This window comes from Prionailurus bengalensis, chromosome B4 (genome assembly GCF_016509475.1).
Source record: "Prionailurus bengalensis isolate Pbe53 chromosome B4, Fcat_Pben_1.1_paternal_pri, whole genome shotgun sequence".
NCBI lineage: Eukaryota > Metazoa > Chordata > Mammalia > Carnivora > Felidae > Prionailurus > Prionailurus bengalensis.
Window position 1 is genome coordinate 141925595 of NC_057358.1, and position 14822 is coordinate 141940416.

Genomic DNA, 14822 nt, shown 5'->3' on the forward strand with positions numbered 1-14822 from the left:
CGACGCAGACCACAGGCACACAGCTCCATCACACCCTCTTTAATGACCTGGTTCAGTGCAGGACGCTGCGGAAGGCAGCCATGTGGCGCCTCACGCTGTCTGCGATCTGCTCTGCTGATCTGGCCCGGCTGTAGTAGTCCGTGAAGAGGCCGTCAGGGCTGAGCAGGTAGATGGCAATGGAGTGGTCCACGATGTAATCCTGGTCCTCGTCCTTGGGGCCCGCGCTGTAGTACACGCGGTAGCTGCGGCTCACTTGGGCCACCTGCTCAGCAGAACCGGTCAGGCCCAGCAACCGTGGGTGGAAGTCCTGTACGTAGCGGGCCATGGCTGCGACAGTGTCCCGCTCGGGGTCCACAGTAATGAAGACAGGCTGCACCGGGGGCAGGCCGGGCTCAGCCTCCAGCTGCCGTACCACCTGCACCAACTTCTCCAGCTCGTCTGGGCAGATGTCGGGGCAGTGAGTGAACCCAAAGTACATCAGCACCCACTGACCCCGGAAGTCGGCTTTGCAGCGAGCCCGTCCCTGGTGGTCCAGCAGGCTGAAGTCCCCCTGGCCCACAGCCGCCTGGCGCAGGGCCTCTGTCCGCTGTTGCTGCCGCCGCTGCTCCTTCTCAGCCCTGGCAGCCAGCCAGGCCCCACCCAGCCCAGCCCCAAACAAGGCGGTGATCAACAGCCTAGTTCCAAGCCCAGGGCCCTGGGGCCGGCTCTGCCTGCCCGTGTCTCCAGGGCCCTGCCTTGACAGGAGCCGACACCTCACATGTCCGGCCTTGCCTCCCGGGGTCCAAACGAGGGCTGGGGGCTTCAGATGAGAGAACCTGTGCCAAGCCTTGGGTGCCAGAACCAGCAGCAGCATGGACCTGACGCTCCTAGGAAAGAGCACAGGTGTCAGGAGCCTGCGGTTGCCTCCGCCTCCTGGGTCAGCCCCCGTTGGCTCTGGGGAGACTTGCCACCATCTGAAGGACCAAGGCTGCACGGCAGCTCACAGCTGCTCACCTAGTGCTCAGGACTGCCTCACCTATGAAAGGTGTTCTCAAATGCCCATGCTTGTCACTCCTGTCCTTTAGCTGGAGAGGCCCAGTCTGTCTCCTCCCACCCTGGTCCTGTGCCTGCAGCTCTATGGCCCGGGGAAGCACTCCACACCTCACCGGGTCAGCTGATGGGAAGCATTCCAAGTGCATGCCTTGCCTGGGCTCCTGAGCATGTGTGTCGTTTTGCAATAAACCCATTTCTTGAAAGGAGGTGGCCGAGTCTCTGCCTTTAACCCCCAAAGATGGGCTCCTCCGGCCCTCCTGCGGCCTGCCAGCCTTTCACCACTTTAACTCTGTGCCCCCTCCCCCCGCGCTCAGCAGCAGCCCTGTGCACCCATGCCGATCCGCCCACAAGGAGCCCGGGCAAGTACCCACCGACGCCGCTCCAGGCCGAGCTTTCCTGGTGCTCTCACCCCGAGAGGAATGAGGTTTCCACTGGTCACGAGCGTCCCCACCCCCCCTTCACAGCCAGGATCCTGACACCAACTTCGGTGTCCGCCGTGTCCTTCTCACAGGAGCCCCTGGAAATTTGCTAAGTGGGGGCCTTGAGACTCCCTCTCACCTGTTCGTTCAGCTGCTGAGAAGACCCTCCCGAGGATTCCCAGACTTCTGGTCTCCGCCCACTTCCGGATGGTTCCTGGGGTTGCGCGCTGGGCTGGATGACCTTTGGCACGTCCCACAGCCTCTCTCCACCAGCTTCCTTTACATACGCGCTCTAAGCAGTGCACGCGATGTGCCTGGCAAGCGAAGGCAGCCTGTGGCCTTCCTGGGCCCCTTTTTTCTGGGAGCCCCACCTCCAGGGCGCCCTCCCGGACGCGCACCTGTAAGGTCAGAAAGCTGGACACCGAGCCACACACCGAGCACGACCCAGTCCCCTCGGAACCCGGCGTAAGTACCGCGACTCAGGGGACAGCCCCGCTCTGCCAGAGCTCGTCACCGCTGTAGACTCAACCACGCTGCACTAGCGGAGCCGACAGATTCCTGCGCTACCGGTGCGCTCAACGCCAGCGCGCACGCTCATGGGCATGGCGCACGCGCAGACAAGCGTGAACGTCCCCGCTCCCCAGTCCCTGCTTCTCTGCGCGCGTGCGCAAAAGGTGGCGGGCCCAGCGCAGAGTTGGGCGGGGCGTCTCCCTGGCCCCGCCCCTTCGCGCTCCGTCCCGCGGCGGCCCGGCTTCCCTCGGAGCCACTTCCCCCACTTCCTCTCGGTCTAGCCGGCCTTCCTGCGGTTTCGCCGCGGCCGTCTGTTCCGCAGTGTGTCGATCGGCGCGCGCGGGCGGCGGCGGGAAGAGGTCGGCAAAGGACGAGGAGGTGGCGAAGGGCGCGCGGTCCGAGGGCACGACGACCCCTGCAGGGCCAGCCTCCGACCCACGCCGACCTACAGTTCAGCTTCCACCTCCCGCCGGAGTGGATGCCTCGCGTGGCTGCGCCCGGATGAGTTGCGCGGTGCCGGCCGGAGGCGGGGGGCCAGGGGTGAGAATCCGGGCTCGGGGAAGGAAAGGGGATGGGAACTCGGAGAAGGGAAGGGGCCTGGGTTGGTGGGGAGGGACGGAGGTCTCCCGGCGCCCACTGTCCACGGGCACGTGCAGCTCCTCCTCCGGGCGCGGGGGTCCGGGAGCATAGGCCTGGAGCCAGGCCCAGGTCCAGGCTCTGCTCCTCCCGGGCATCCACTCGAAGCGCCCCTGGGCCGGCCGGTCCTCCAGCTCCCAAGAGGCACATGGGACCAGACTGCCAGAGTCATGCAGGGGAAGTTGAGCTCACGTTAGAAGACCTACCCAAACAGGCCACAGCCACACTGGGATTCACATAGGACACACGAACTCCAGCAGGCACAGGTGCTCCCCAGGACTCTTGCCAGCTGCTGGGTGTGACTAGGGAATACTTCAAGTCCACCACCGGAGGGGATGGGCTGTCCACCATCTTCTGACTGAGGATGGAGGGGGTGGTGACGCAGAGGGGTCTGGAGCTTTTTCGGAGATGTGGCGTGTGAGAAGTGAGATGATTCATTTTCAGAAACACCAAATAAAAGTTGTGCTGTCTACTTAAGAATAGGTTTATAACCTATTGCAAATATGTATGAACCTACCCCCCGCCGGAGTCCCAAACCCTTAGGCACTTCACTTCCTGGTTCTTCCCCTCTCCTTTTGCGGCCTTATTTTCTTGGGCTTTGCAGTTAGCGTGCACCAAAGAACTGAAGTCTGCCTCACCTCAGGGAATGTACATTTGTTCCAGCCAGACTACTTTGTGCCTTCCGTGGGCAGAGGCGACCTCTGGGGAAGGCTGTAACCCCTGTAGTACTCACCAATGAAGAACAAGGGGAGGGACTTCACTCTAGGAGATAAATTGCCTGCCATAACCGCCCTGAGTGTGCCTGTCCCTTAGACACCGCTCTTGCAAGAACGTTGATTAGAGCCTGGCTTCACTGTGCTCTGAGTCTCCGTGTCCTTCCTTCGAGTGGGTCGGTGGGCTTATTTCTCACAGGGGTATACTGACTCTTGGGTCAGTCATGAGGGTTTAGGGACCCTGAGTGTTGAGGATCAAGTCCCCTGTTGTACCTGCAACGGGCTTGGTGGGTTGTGCATCAGTCAGGTCACCTTTCTGAGTTGGTGGTCAGGGATCTTGTGATGGTACGCTGACCCTGGGGTCTATTCAGATCACCAGTGATTGGGGGAAGTCCCATGGTCTCCTGATGAGAGGACCCTGACTGTGTGGGTCAGAGGTCAGGGGTCTTTAACATGCAGGAAGTAGACCTGGAGTCTGAGGTCAGGTTACCTGTGATGACTAGCAGGGTGTCGATGGAGACTGACACTCACTCTGGCTTCATACAGGAGTCCGTCCACAGGAACCAGCTTCTTGCCCTGACCCATAGGACTGCGCCCACTCCCTCCAGCAGCCCTTACATCCGGCCAGACTACCCTGCATCAGGACTTCCAGCGACCCCCTTCACTGACCCTGATCAAGGATTCATCAGCAACCATGACAGGTGTCCAAGACCATGACCAGAAACTTCTGAACAATTCTGGTAATTCCTCATTAATGACTGGTCTGACCCATCAGGTATAATGACCAATGTCCTGTGGCCCATTAAGGATTGATCAGAGAGCCCAATGGTGATTGTTATCAAGTCCCTATTAATGACTCCAATCAAGGTTTCACTGATGATGTGACCAAAGTTCAATGACCATCAGTGACCCAAAAATAACTTTGATCAATATCCTCATTAGTGACCCTGATTAATGACCTATCAGTGATTCTTCAGAGATTCTGGCCAATATTACCATCAAGAACCTCGATCAATGACCAGTGGCCCACCTGTACCTGCTCTTAACTCTGGATGAGGGTGAATCCAGGAATAGACTCCAGTTTATTGGCGGGGCTTCCTCCCCGGCCCCACCCCTTCCTTCCCCACCAGGGTACCTCAAACCACATCTGTTGGTCATTGGTACCTGCTGGGCAGGGATGCTGAGTACACCTGCACACCTGCTCCTCCTCTACCTCCACCATTCTCTCTCACTTTCCCTGGTTAGGGCTTCAGCTGGAGTTAAGCATTTAGTAAGTAGTTGTATGTGCAGCTGGTGGAGAGGGAATGGAAAAGAAATTGTTTTGATTTGGTATGGGGAGTGACGAGGAGGAGGCTAGTACCTACCCCTAGGAGCACAAGTCTGGGGAACCAAGAGAGAGGAGTACCCAGCTCTTCCCTTGGGAGTCCTGAGTGGGGTACCCAAGGGGGAGCTGGAGAACTTGGTCCTGTTATGGGGGGCTGATGGGGTGGGGGGAACCTAAATTCCATCCTGGGGGTGAGAAGCCTGGACCCCATCTTTGGGGGACTTTGTCTAGGCCAGGCTTGAAGTTGGAGATTGCCTGTAGGCTGCTAACTGACCTCTTTGAGGTCAGACGTTCTGGTCTGGAGAGGAGGCATCTTCTAACCTTGTAGCCTATAGCCAGCCGGGTAGGTACCAGGTCCAGGCTGACCTTGTCACCCACTCCCCTTGTAGAATCTTGTTCATGAGTTGCAGGCATAAGGGCTCTGGCAGCTCCAGCTGCTGTCCAGACTTGGCCAGGGCCTGGGTCAGCACCACTTTCTTCTTCAGATCTATGCCTCCCAGTGGCATGGCCACTAGCATGGCCTCTAGGCATGGAATATGGTGGTGGTGTAGCCATCACGGGGGTGGGGGGGTGGGGGGGGTGGGTGTGGTGTTCTCACAGCGGTGGGTTATCTTGAGGTCACTGACAGTGCTGGGGCACTGTCCCCAGGACAGTTGTGGCGTCCCCAGGGGAAAGCGGTCTCGGGCTGACCTCAGGGTTAGGGGGTGCCCAGAAGTTCCCACGCACCGATTTGCGCGCCCTGCGCCCTCCCAACACAGCGCGCACGAAGCCCCGCAGGTCCCCCTAGCTCAGGGGGCTTTCGTCTCTCTTCGGGCGGGTCAGACCCGGGAGTTGCTTGAGCTCCCTCCCCCTGAAAGGTCACCAGGCGCCCCTGGGCCGTGGGTCCCTAGGACGCCATCGCTCCGAGCCTGCGGGGTGCGAGACCGCCGGAACCTGCGGCCGCCCTGTGTCCGGGTGTCTGCAGCAGGTGCACCTGTCCCGACCCTGATCCCGGTCTCTCCCTCTCATGTCCGCCCCTCTGTACCGTGTCTGTGGTGCCCGTGTGCGTGTCTCCGTGTCTGGCTCCTACTCGTCGGCCTCACAGCCTGACCCCGGCCTGTACCTGTCCGGTACGGCGGCCCTCACCTATCCTGCTCCAGACTCCGGGCGGGTGCGGTTTGCCGTCCCGCGGCCACAGGACGGCGGGTGGGCGGGGCCTCCCGGACAGGCGGGACTCTCGGCCAATGGTCGCCCCAGGCCCTTCTGTCTCGGCCAATCAGGAAGGCCCGCGGAGCTCCGGGGACCCGTGGACCCCAGCGTCCCGCGGCGCACGCCCCGCGCCCCGCGCGCCCGCCGCGAACACACAGGGGCGGACACGCTGCTGGCTCGGGAGGCTTTAAGCAAACGTTTGTGGGGCCACGCCCGCCCAGCGGGTCAGTCATCCGCGTAGGTCAGGACCCGGGCCAGGTGGTCCGAGTGCCGGATCCCGAAGCTCCAGCCGCCGGGCTTGCGGTGCTGCGGACCCAGGAGACGGCGCTGACCTCGCGGGGCCAGGCGTCCAGCTCCGCGCCGGGGAACCCCGGGACTCCGACCCTCCTCCCCTCTCCCCTGACCCTTGACCCGGGACTCCAGACCCCTTGGTCCACGTTGTAGGCTGCGGGTCCCGGATTCAGGGTGTTGTCCTGGGGGAGTGAATTCCGCGCCAGCATCGAGAACTGGGGGGCCCGAGGCTTGTAGATCCCAGTGTTCACCACGTGGTAGGCGCAGGGACCCGGGGTCTGTGGGAGGGCAGCGGGGGCGCACTGGCCTTCACCTCTTGCTTCCTGACCCTTTGTGGCCCGCCGGGTGCACCCCGCGCTGCGCCGTGTCCCGCAGCCCCTCTCCCACCTTGCTGAGGTCCTCGAAGCAGCTGCCCACTGCGCTGCGGCCATAGATGGAGTAAGTTGGGGCCGAGACTTTACCGATGACACGCGGACCCAAGAGCGAGGGCACAGTGTAGGCCCCGGGGCCTGGGGAGGAGCCGGCAAGGGGTGGGGTCTGGGGCGGGGGTGAGTCTTCCTGGCCAGGCCAGCGTCTCCCCGCCGCAGCCTGGAGAGTGGTTCCCCCTCAGGGATAGGAAGGTCCACGGTGCTGGAATAGGCCTTTCTGGTCTCACCTGGGGTCTGCGGCTCCGCGTGGATGCCCCAGTTTCGGGGGGCGATGGTGTGCCGAGGCGCACTGGGGTACGTCGCGTTCCCAGCTCGTTCTGGGAAGTACCTGCCTGCGGGGCGGACCGGGGGTGTGGGCGGGGACCGGGACCGGGTTGGGGGCCTGGTGGGGACCCGGGTTGGGGGTCCTGGGACTGAGGTGAATCCGAGCCACGGTTTGTCAAAGCCCGGTGGGGCTTGGGGTTGAGATCCAGATGTGGAGGTACCGATTTTGGAGTGTTAGGGTACACGGGGAGGGGGAGTCGGGGCACAGGTAGGGGGTTCCCGGGTGGGCCTTCCCGGAGGCGGCTCTGCCCTGGGGAGCCCGGGGTCCCAGGGGTCCTGACCGGGTCCCGGAGTGAGGAAGGGCGCTGCGTGGCGCGGACGGCCGTAGATGGAGTAGGCGGGGGTGCCGTCGGGGCCGCGCACGGTCATACGAGCTGGAATCAGGTGGCCGGGCCCGGGGCCGCACGAAGTCTGCTGCGTGGGGAGGCGAGCGCCGAAGGAGAACGCCGGGGCGCGGGGCCGCGACGGGTCGTGCAGGATGTAGCCTGAAGGAGCGTCCCAGCGTCACCGCGGGCCCCCGCTGCTCCCCGCCCCGGGCACAGTGCACCGTATCCCTCCCTCCAACAGACTTCCCTCCCTTCCGCCCTGCAGCCGGGTTAAGGCGTCCCCTTGGCGGCACAGGCCTCGGTAGCCCCTCCACCCCCCGCCCGACGCCGGTACCGGTGTTCGGTGGCAGCATGTACTTGGGCCCCGGGCCTCTGTAGAGCGCTGCGATGGGGCCGCGGGGCCGGTGCGGCCGCCAAGGGCCGACCCAGACGTCCGAGCCCATGGCGCGCGAGGGTGGGGTGAGCTTACGGCCCGCGGCACCTGTGGACAGAAGGTGGCGGCCCCGGCCCCTCCACCCAGGACTCGCGCCGAACGCGCTTCTCCGCTCCAGCTCCTCCCGACTCCGGGGGTGGGGCCCATCCTGTATCCCGGGCGCCGGGAAAACAAACCGGAGCTTTCCCGGCTCGGCGGGGGGCGGCGGGGGGCCGGGCCGGAGCTTCAAGCCCCCAAAGTGAGTCCAGTAGGGGTGTGTGAGCGCGCCAAGTTTGGACTCAATCCTGGGGGGAAGGAATTCCCTGGGGTTCTGGGGGGCTAGGATATTTTAGGGGCATCCGGCCAAGACACTGGGGCGAGGAGGCGACGTGGGGAACCTGGCGCCCAGAGGGTGCTCCAGAGTTGATGCACTAACCTGCTCTTGTGGCTCCCGGCGGGGAAGGCAAGGTGGGGTGCCCGGATGCCTGCCCCCTCCCGGCCCGACTCTCAGACCCCATTGTGTCCAGGTTCCGCCTCCTGGCAACGGGGCTGACCGCCCCTTACCCCAACCTGGCTCCGCCCCCCGCAACCCAGCCCTGGAGGCTTCTCCGCGGAGTCGTCGCCGGTGCCGCCGCCCTGCAGGCAGGGCCTTGCGCCAGAGCACTGGCCTGGCTCTTCGCTGGGCTTCAGTGCCCCCATTCCAGAAGTGTACGGCGCCCTGACAAATTCTCATTTAAAAACCACTGGATCAAAGAGAAACTCAAATGTGAAGTTACACGTTATGTAGAAAACATTGCAAAGGTAGATCCCTCATACCCAACTCTACAGGACATAGCTACAGCTGTGTTCAGTGGAAAACGTATAGCCTTAAATAACTCTATTTAGGCTATACGTTTTCATTATTTTTTAAAGTTTATTTATTTTGAGAGAGAGTGCTATCAGGGGATGGGCAGAGAGAGAGGGAGAGAGAGAGAATCCCAAGCAGGCTCTGCACTGTCAATACAGAACCGATGTGGGGCTTGAACCCAAGAACCCCGAGATCATGACCTGAGCTGAAACCAAGAGTCAGATGCTTAACTGACTGAGCCACCCAGGTGCCCCTAAATAACTTCATTATTAATGAAGGAAAAATTTAAGTAAAGAAACTTAGTGTTTATCTTACAAACAGAAAAAAAAAAAAAGCAATGAAGGAAATGAAAAGAATGTGTCCATTTTACCCAGCTCTGCCAGTCACCTGCCTACTCTCGGGAGGGGGCAGGGGATGAGAAGGAGGGCCCAGTGGCTTGTGGGAATTCTGGTCTTTGCCAAGGGAGCTCTGAGCCCAGTGTGGCATGGAACGTGAGGCAAGCTGGGGATTGCTGGGAGCTGCGCGTCTGGGCCCTCCAGGGGGGACCTGAGGGCCGAAAGGGAGAGGCAGGTAGAGGGTGCCTTGTCTAAAGAGAATTTTAAAATAACACCGAGGGCGTGCCAAATTGATCAGCCTTTTATTATCCTTACGAGACCAGCAATTCTAAAGAAGGTCCGAGAGAAGATAACTCCTACCCCACAAATCTTCTGTTAGTGGTTTAAAAAGATACTGTGGGGGCGCCTGGGTGGCGCAGTCGGTTAAGCATCCGACTTCAGCCAGGTCACGATCTCGCGGTCCGTGAGTTCGAGCCCCACGTCGGGCTCTGGGCTGATGGCTCAGAGCCTGGAGCCTGTTTCCGACTCTGTGTCTCCCTCTCTCTCTGCCCCTCCCCCATTCATGCTCTGTCTCTCTCTGTCCCAAAAATAAATAAACGTTGAAAAAAAAAATTAAAAAAAAAAGTTTAAAAAAAAAAGATACTGTGGTTACTGTTGAATTTTAGTAGCATATATGTAAGTTTCAAGTTAGCAATTTTTATTACCTTTATTAAATGTTGTATTCTGTATGGAAGTTAATGCAGACTCCCTACAAGTTGTTCTTAGGGGACTCAGTGCCTCATGCTTGGACATTCGAAACGGCTTTTGGAGCTCAAGGGGCAGTTGTGTCTCCTCTCCCCGAGGTGACACATATTTCTCCTTTTAAGCCTTAGATTTGAGATGAGCAATGAGACCAGAGTGATTGCAAGAAGGAAGAAGAAACAGAACTCAGTTTTCGCACTTTTGTAATTCTGTGACCATTTGGAGTTTTTATTTGTGTTTAAGATTTTATTTTATTTTATTTTATTTTTTATTTTTATTTTTTTCAACGTTTATTTATTTTTGGGACAGAGAGAGACAGAGCATGAACGGGGGAGGGGCAGAGAGAGAGGGAGACACAGAATCTGAAACAGGCTCCAGGCTCTGAGCCATCAGCCCAGAGCCTGACGCGGGGCTCGAACTCACGGACCGCGAGATCGTGACCTGGCTGAAGTCAGACGCTTAATCGACTGCGCCACCCAGGCGCCCCTGTGTTTAAGATTTTAAATAGTGAGGGACTCCTGGGTGGCTCAGTTGGTTGTGTCCGATTCTTGATTTCAGCTTAAATTGGTGAGTTCAAGTCTCGCATCGGCCCCGCTCTGACAGTGCGGAGACTGCTTGGGGTTCTCTCTCTCTCTCTCTCTCTCTCTCTCTCTCTCAAAAGAAATAAATAAATTTAAAAAATTAAAATACTGAGATAGGGCAAGGTGTACTATTTTTGTTTGTTTGGTACAAACTTTATTTCATATGTGAAGTATTTTACTGAATTAGAGTATTTTAAAAACAAAAATATTTTAAAATTGCTCATTTTAATTGCGAATTAAAGAATGAGTCAATAAAATCATTATTGCTGCTTATTAGATGATAATTTCTGAAAAGCATGTTGCAGGATACCAGAGGGGGTGTTGACAGAAGATCCCCCATAAAATCAGACACACCGGGTTGGTCCACCCAGACGTGGGATCTGGGGTGCACCGAGCTGTGAGCTGTGGGCTTCCAGGGGCTCGCAGCAGCTTGGCCATCCAGGGCCAGCATTTGAGTGGGAACCGGGACCTGAGTGGGAAGTTCCAGGGCTGGTGTGCACCCCTGTGCCCCGGGACTCCCCATCTGCCCAGGACTCTGCCTGGGCTCAGCCACCAGGTGCAGGAGCAGCGGCTGTAGAAAGACAGAAAGTCAGGGAAGGATGAGCTCCTAGAATGTGTGGGCAGAAAATGAGGGCTGGGGGCAGGACTAGATTCCTGGGGTTAGTGGACAGTGATGGGACCTGGTTTTTCCTCGTTTGCCTTTGTTTCTTCAGCCAATGAATCATTTATTTCCCTCCTCCATGGAAATAGCCGAATTTCTACCCAAGATATAAGCATGGTGCATCCAGCTGTAAGGAAAAAGCCAACCTATGCAGAAAGACACACAGCCAGAAGCAGAGCACCCTGGATGCTTGTCTTATCCCAGAATGGGCTTGTCTTACCCACGCGATTCTGTGCCTTCCTGTATGATGACTTAACCAGTCCTCATTCATAGATATTTGGGTTGGTTCTGCAGCTTAAGATTGTGATCCCAGGTACTCTGAATTCTACTAAATTAATCTTCATAAGTTCACCCAAATAGTTCTTTGGGATAAACTTCCTGATGTGGGACTGCGAGGTCAAGGGGATGATGATTTGGCGAATGTTGGCTAATTGCCGTCCTCAGAAGTGCAGCCTCCCTAGAATGCTCGCCAGTGAGGGTGCTGACTGAGCCTCTTGCTTGCTGTTGTGTCTCCAGTGGGTCATAAATATTTGATGAATAAATAGATTAATTTATACTTTCTTCAATGAATTGTGTTTCTTTTTCTGTACACACTAACCAGTGAAGGTTAAGATCAACCTTTCTAATAGAGCCAAATATATTCATAGAGCATGTATTATGTGTCAGGCACTATACTGAGTACTAATTTGCTGAAATTATTTTATTTAACCCTCACAGCAAAGTTGGAGTAAAGTGCTATTATTTATTCCAATTTTACAGATTAGGAAACTACATGAAGGCATGAAGGGCTACATGCTTAGAGAGTGGTGGGACTGAGATTCAGATCCAGACTATCTGGCTCTCACACTCTAGACCCTTAATGAATCACACTGCCTCTATACCTTGGCCAGTCTGATGTGAAAATAAGGTCTTGTTTTGTTGAGATTTGCATTTCATTGGTTCTTAGGAAGAATGAACATATTTCATAGATTTATTGGCCATATATATTTCGACAAACTGCCTGTTCACGTGTTTCTATCAAATTTTCTGTTGTTTTTTTCATATTTTTCTTATTGATTTGTAAGACATTTATTTAAAATATTTTATTTTCTGATTTTTATGTAAACCTTTTTTAAGGTTTATTTTTGAAAGAGAGAGAGAGAGAGACAGAGCATGAGTGAGGGCGGGGTAGAGAGAGAAAGACACAGAATCTGAAGCAGGCTCCAGGCTCCGAACTGTCAGCACAGAGCCCAGTGCGGGGCTTGAACCCACAGACTGTGAGATCATGACCTGAGCCGAAGTCGGAAGCTTAACCACTGAGCCACCTGGGCTCCCCTAAAAGATTTTATTTTTATTTTTATTTTTTTCAACGTTTATTTATTTTTGGGACAGAGAGAGACAGAGCATGAATGGGGGAGGGGCAGAGAGAGAGGGAGACACAGAATCGGAAACAGGCTCCAGGCTCCGAGCCATCAGCCCAGAGCCCGACGCGGGGCTCGAACTCACGGACCGCGAGATCGTAACCTGGCTGAAGTCGGACGCTTAACCACTGCTCCACCCAGGCGCCCCTAAAAGATTTTATTTTTAAGTAATCTCTACACCCAATGTGGGGCTCAAACTCACGACCCTGAGATCAAGAGTTGCACGCTTCACCGACTGAGCCAGCCAGCACCCCAAGACATCTTTATGTTACATATTTAACTTTGGGGGTCATATGTTTTCCAGATTTGTAGTTTTTCTTTCTATTTTGTTATTGGTAATCTTTTGCTGTACAGAAAAAATATGTTTTTGTATAGTCCAATATGTCAAACGTTTCCTTTTGGGCTTCTAGCTTTGGGGCCCAGCAGCTCAACACTGGAACACTGTTCTATTGTTTATCCTAGCACACACACTCACACACACAAACCTATGATTTCAAAGTTTTCATCATTTGGAATTTATTCTGTGTGTAGTTTTTTTTTAATGTAAATAACTTTATTTATTTATTTATTTATCTATTTATTTATTTATTTATTTAATGTTTATTTTTAAGAGACCAAGGGAGCATGAGCAGGGGAGGGGCAGAGAGAGAGACACAGAATCGGAGGCAGCCTCTGGGCTCTGAGCTGACAGCACAGAGTCTGATGTGGGACTTGAATTTTTGAACTGTGAGATCATGACCTGAGCTGAAGTCGGATGCTTAACCAACTGAGCCACCCAGGCGTCCCTATTCTGGGTATAGTATGAGGGAAGAATATACTTTATTGTCCTGTCTTCCAATACCATTTTTCAAAAAAACATAATTTCCTTGATTATTTGAATTGCTAACTTGATCATATACTAAACTCCCCTAGGTTTGTTTCTGGGCTCTAAATTCCTATCTGTCTATCCCTGCACCTACACTGGAATGTTTCGTTATGGGCTCCTAGTGTCTTTTGATTTCTGATAGGGCAAGTCCCTTCTGTTTTGGCTTCCTCTCCACAATTACTTGGAACATTTTACACATTTTTTTTTTCCTTATGTGAATTTCTGAATGAGTTGAAATTGATTGAAATTGCATTGGCTGCATAGATTACTTTGGGGAGGATGGACTGGATTATGGTTTTGAGTTTACCAGTTTAGGAACAGGTTATATTTCTGTAGGTCCAGGTTGGATCTGTTGTGACTCTGAGTAAAGCAGTGATGATGGAGAGAGAAGGAGAGAGCGTGGTTGGAGATAGGTTTTGGTGCTAAAACTGACACGCTTTGGTAATATATTGGATGTAAGCGATAAAGGAAAGGTGGGGATCACTCGTTGCTTCTGCTTTGATGGACCGAGCAGTGTGCCACTTTCACTCCGTCCCCTCCCAGCACTAAACCCCTCCCCCCTTCTGTTTGCACCGACACTGCCCAGCCCCCCCCCCACACTCCCCTTTGCCAGCTGGGGTGGTGCTAGGTTTTGTCCATAGGGGGTGCCGGAGGGACACCGCAAGGACTGGCCTAGAGAAGGGCCTTCGTTCCTTGCGGCGCGCAGTTTGGTGCAGAGGCCAGGATCCGATGGCGGGAGGCGGGAGGCTGTCACCTGAGCAGCCCGGCTAGGCCAGCTGCGTCCTGCCTGCACCCTCTCAAGTTTCTGCACCGTGTGGCAGCTGCTCTTGCCCGCCGGCTCAGACTCGCGCCCTCTTTTCTTCTCCACCTGTGGAAGCCACACCCTCCAGACAAGAGGAGCCTCACCCTTGCGGCAGGTGTGGGGCTCTTCCAGGTTCTGGGTTCTTCTCTCTGTCAGCCCTGGGTGTGCAGCTGGGAGCCTTGAACAACACGGGTGTGACCTGCACATCCCCTTATAGGCTGATGTTTTCCATGAATACAGTACAGTGTTGTAAATACTTTCTTGTGACTTTCTGAGTAACATTGTAGCTTTATCGTAAGAATACAGCACATAATACATAAAACATTCAAGATGTGTGTTCCCCACTGTTTCTGTCATCAGTACTAGGTAAATTTGGGGGGAATCAAACGTCACATGTGGATTTTTTCAGTGGGGGGGTCCCTTGGAACACTCTTCTGTCCACTTGAGGGGGAATCTCCTTTTCTTAGTTAACACTTCTTCATCGCATTTTCTTCCTGTTCGCATTACTGGTGTGGTTTTGAAGCTTCTGACTGGAACTCAATTCACAGAAAATGGATAGAGGGTCATTTCTGAGGCTAAGCTGATGGGGAGCGGGGCAGTTTGGGCGAGCGAATCGATCACGCTCGGTGCAGAAAACAGAAACCGCTCTCAAATAGTTATGGCAGAAATGGATTTATTACAGGGGACACTACAGAATCTTCAGATGGGCTGCTGCGTGTGGACTGAGAGGTGGCCCCTTGAGTCTGAGAGACTTGGGTAGCCGTGACTGTGAGGCCAGGAACTTGGGGCCTTGTTGTCTCTCTCCTGCCAACCGCACCCCACCCTGCCCTGACAGCCATCGCTGTGGCATCGTGTGCCCGGAGACTGCATGGCCACCCTGCCTCCTGTGTCGTCCCATGAGCGTACATTTGATGCAACCACTCCCTTCGGAAGTCCCACCGCAAGGGGGTCTGAAAAATGTGGTTTTTCAGCTTGTAGGTTCTGAAA

At 55.5% G+C, this 14822-nt stretch overlaps 2 protein-coding genes across 2 annotated transcripts; both read right to left on the bottom strand.

Moving 5' to 3' along the window:
• Positions 1–24: 24 nt before the first annotated feature.
• On the bottom strand, positions 25–2485 carry LOC122473001 (protein SCO2 homolog, mitochondrial). Its single transcript, XM_043563106.1, has 2 exons — positions 1591–2485; positions 25–866 (listed from the first exon to the last, which is right to left on the bottom strand). The coding sequence occupies exon 2, from the start codon at positions 851–853 to the stop codon at positions 53–55; it is 801 nt and encodes a 266-aa protein (XP_043419041.1). The 5' UTR covers positions 854–866; positions 1591–2485; the 3' UTR covers positions 25–52.
• Positions 2486–5995: 3510 nt separating this feature from the next.
• ODF3B (outer dense fiber of sperm tails 3B) lies at positions 5996–8006 on the bottom strand. The gene is made up of 6 exons (XM_043563107.1): positions 7526–8006; positions 7147–7350; positions 6769–6873; positions 6501–6622; positions 6248–6391; positions 5996–6128 (listed from the first exon to the last, which is right to left on the bottom strand). The coding sequence occupies exons 1-6, from the start codon at positions 7632–7634 to the stop codon at positions 6048–6050; spliced, it is 765 nt and encodes a 254-aa protein (XP_043419042.1). The 5' UTR covers positions 7635–8006; the 3' UTR covers positions 5996–6047.
• Between the last annotated feature and the right edge of the window lie 6816 nt (positions 8007–14822).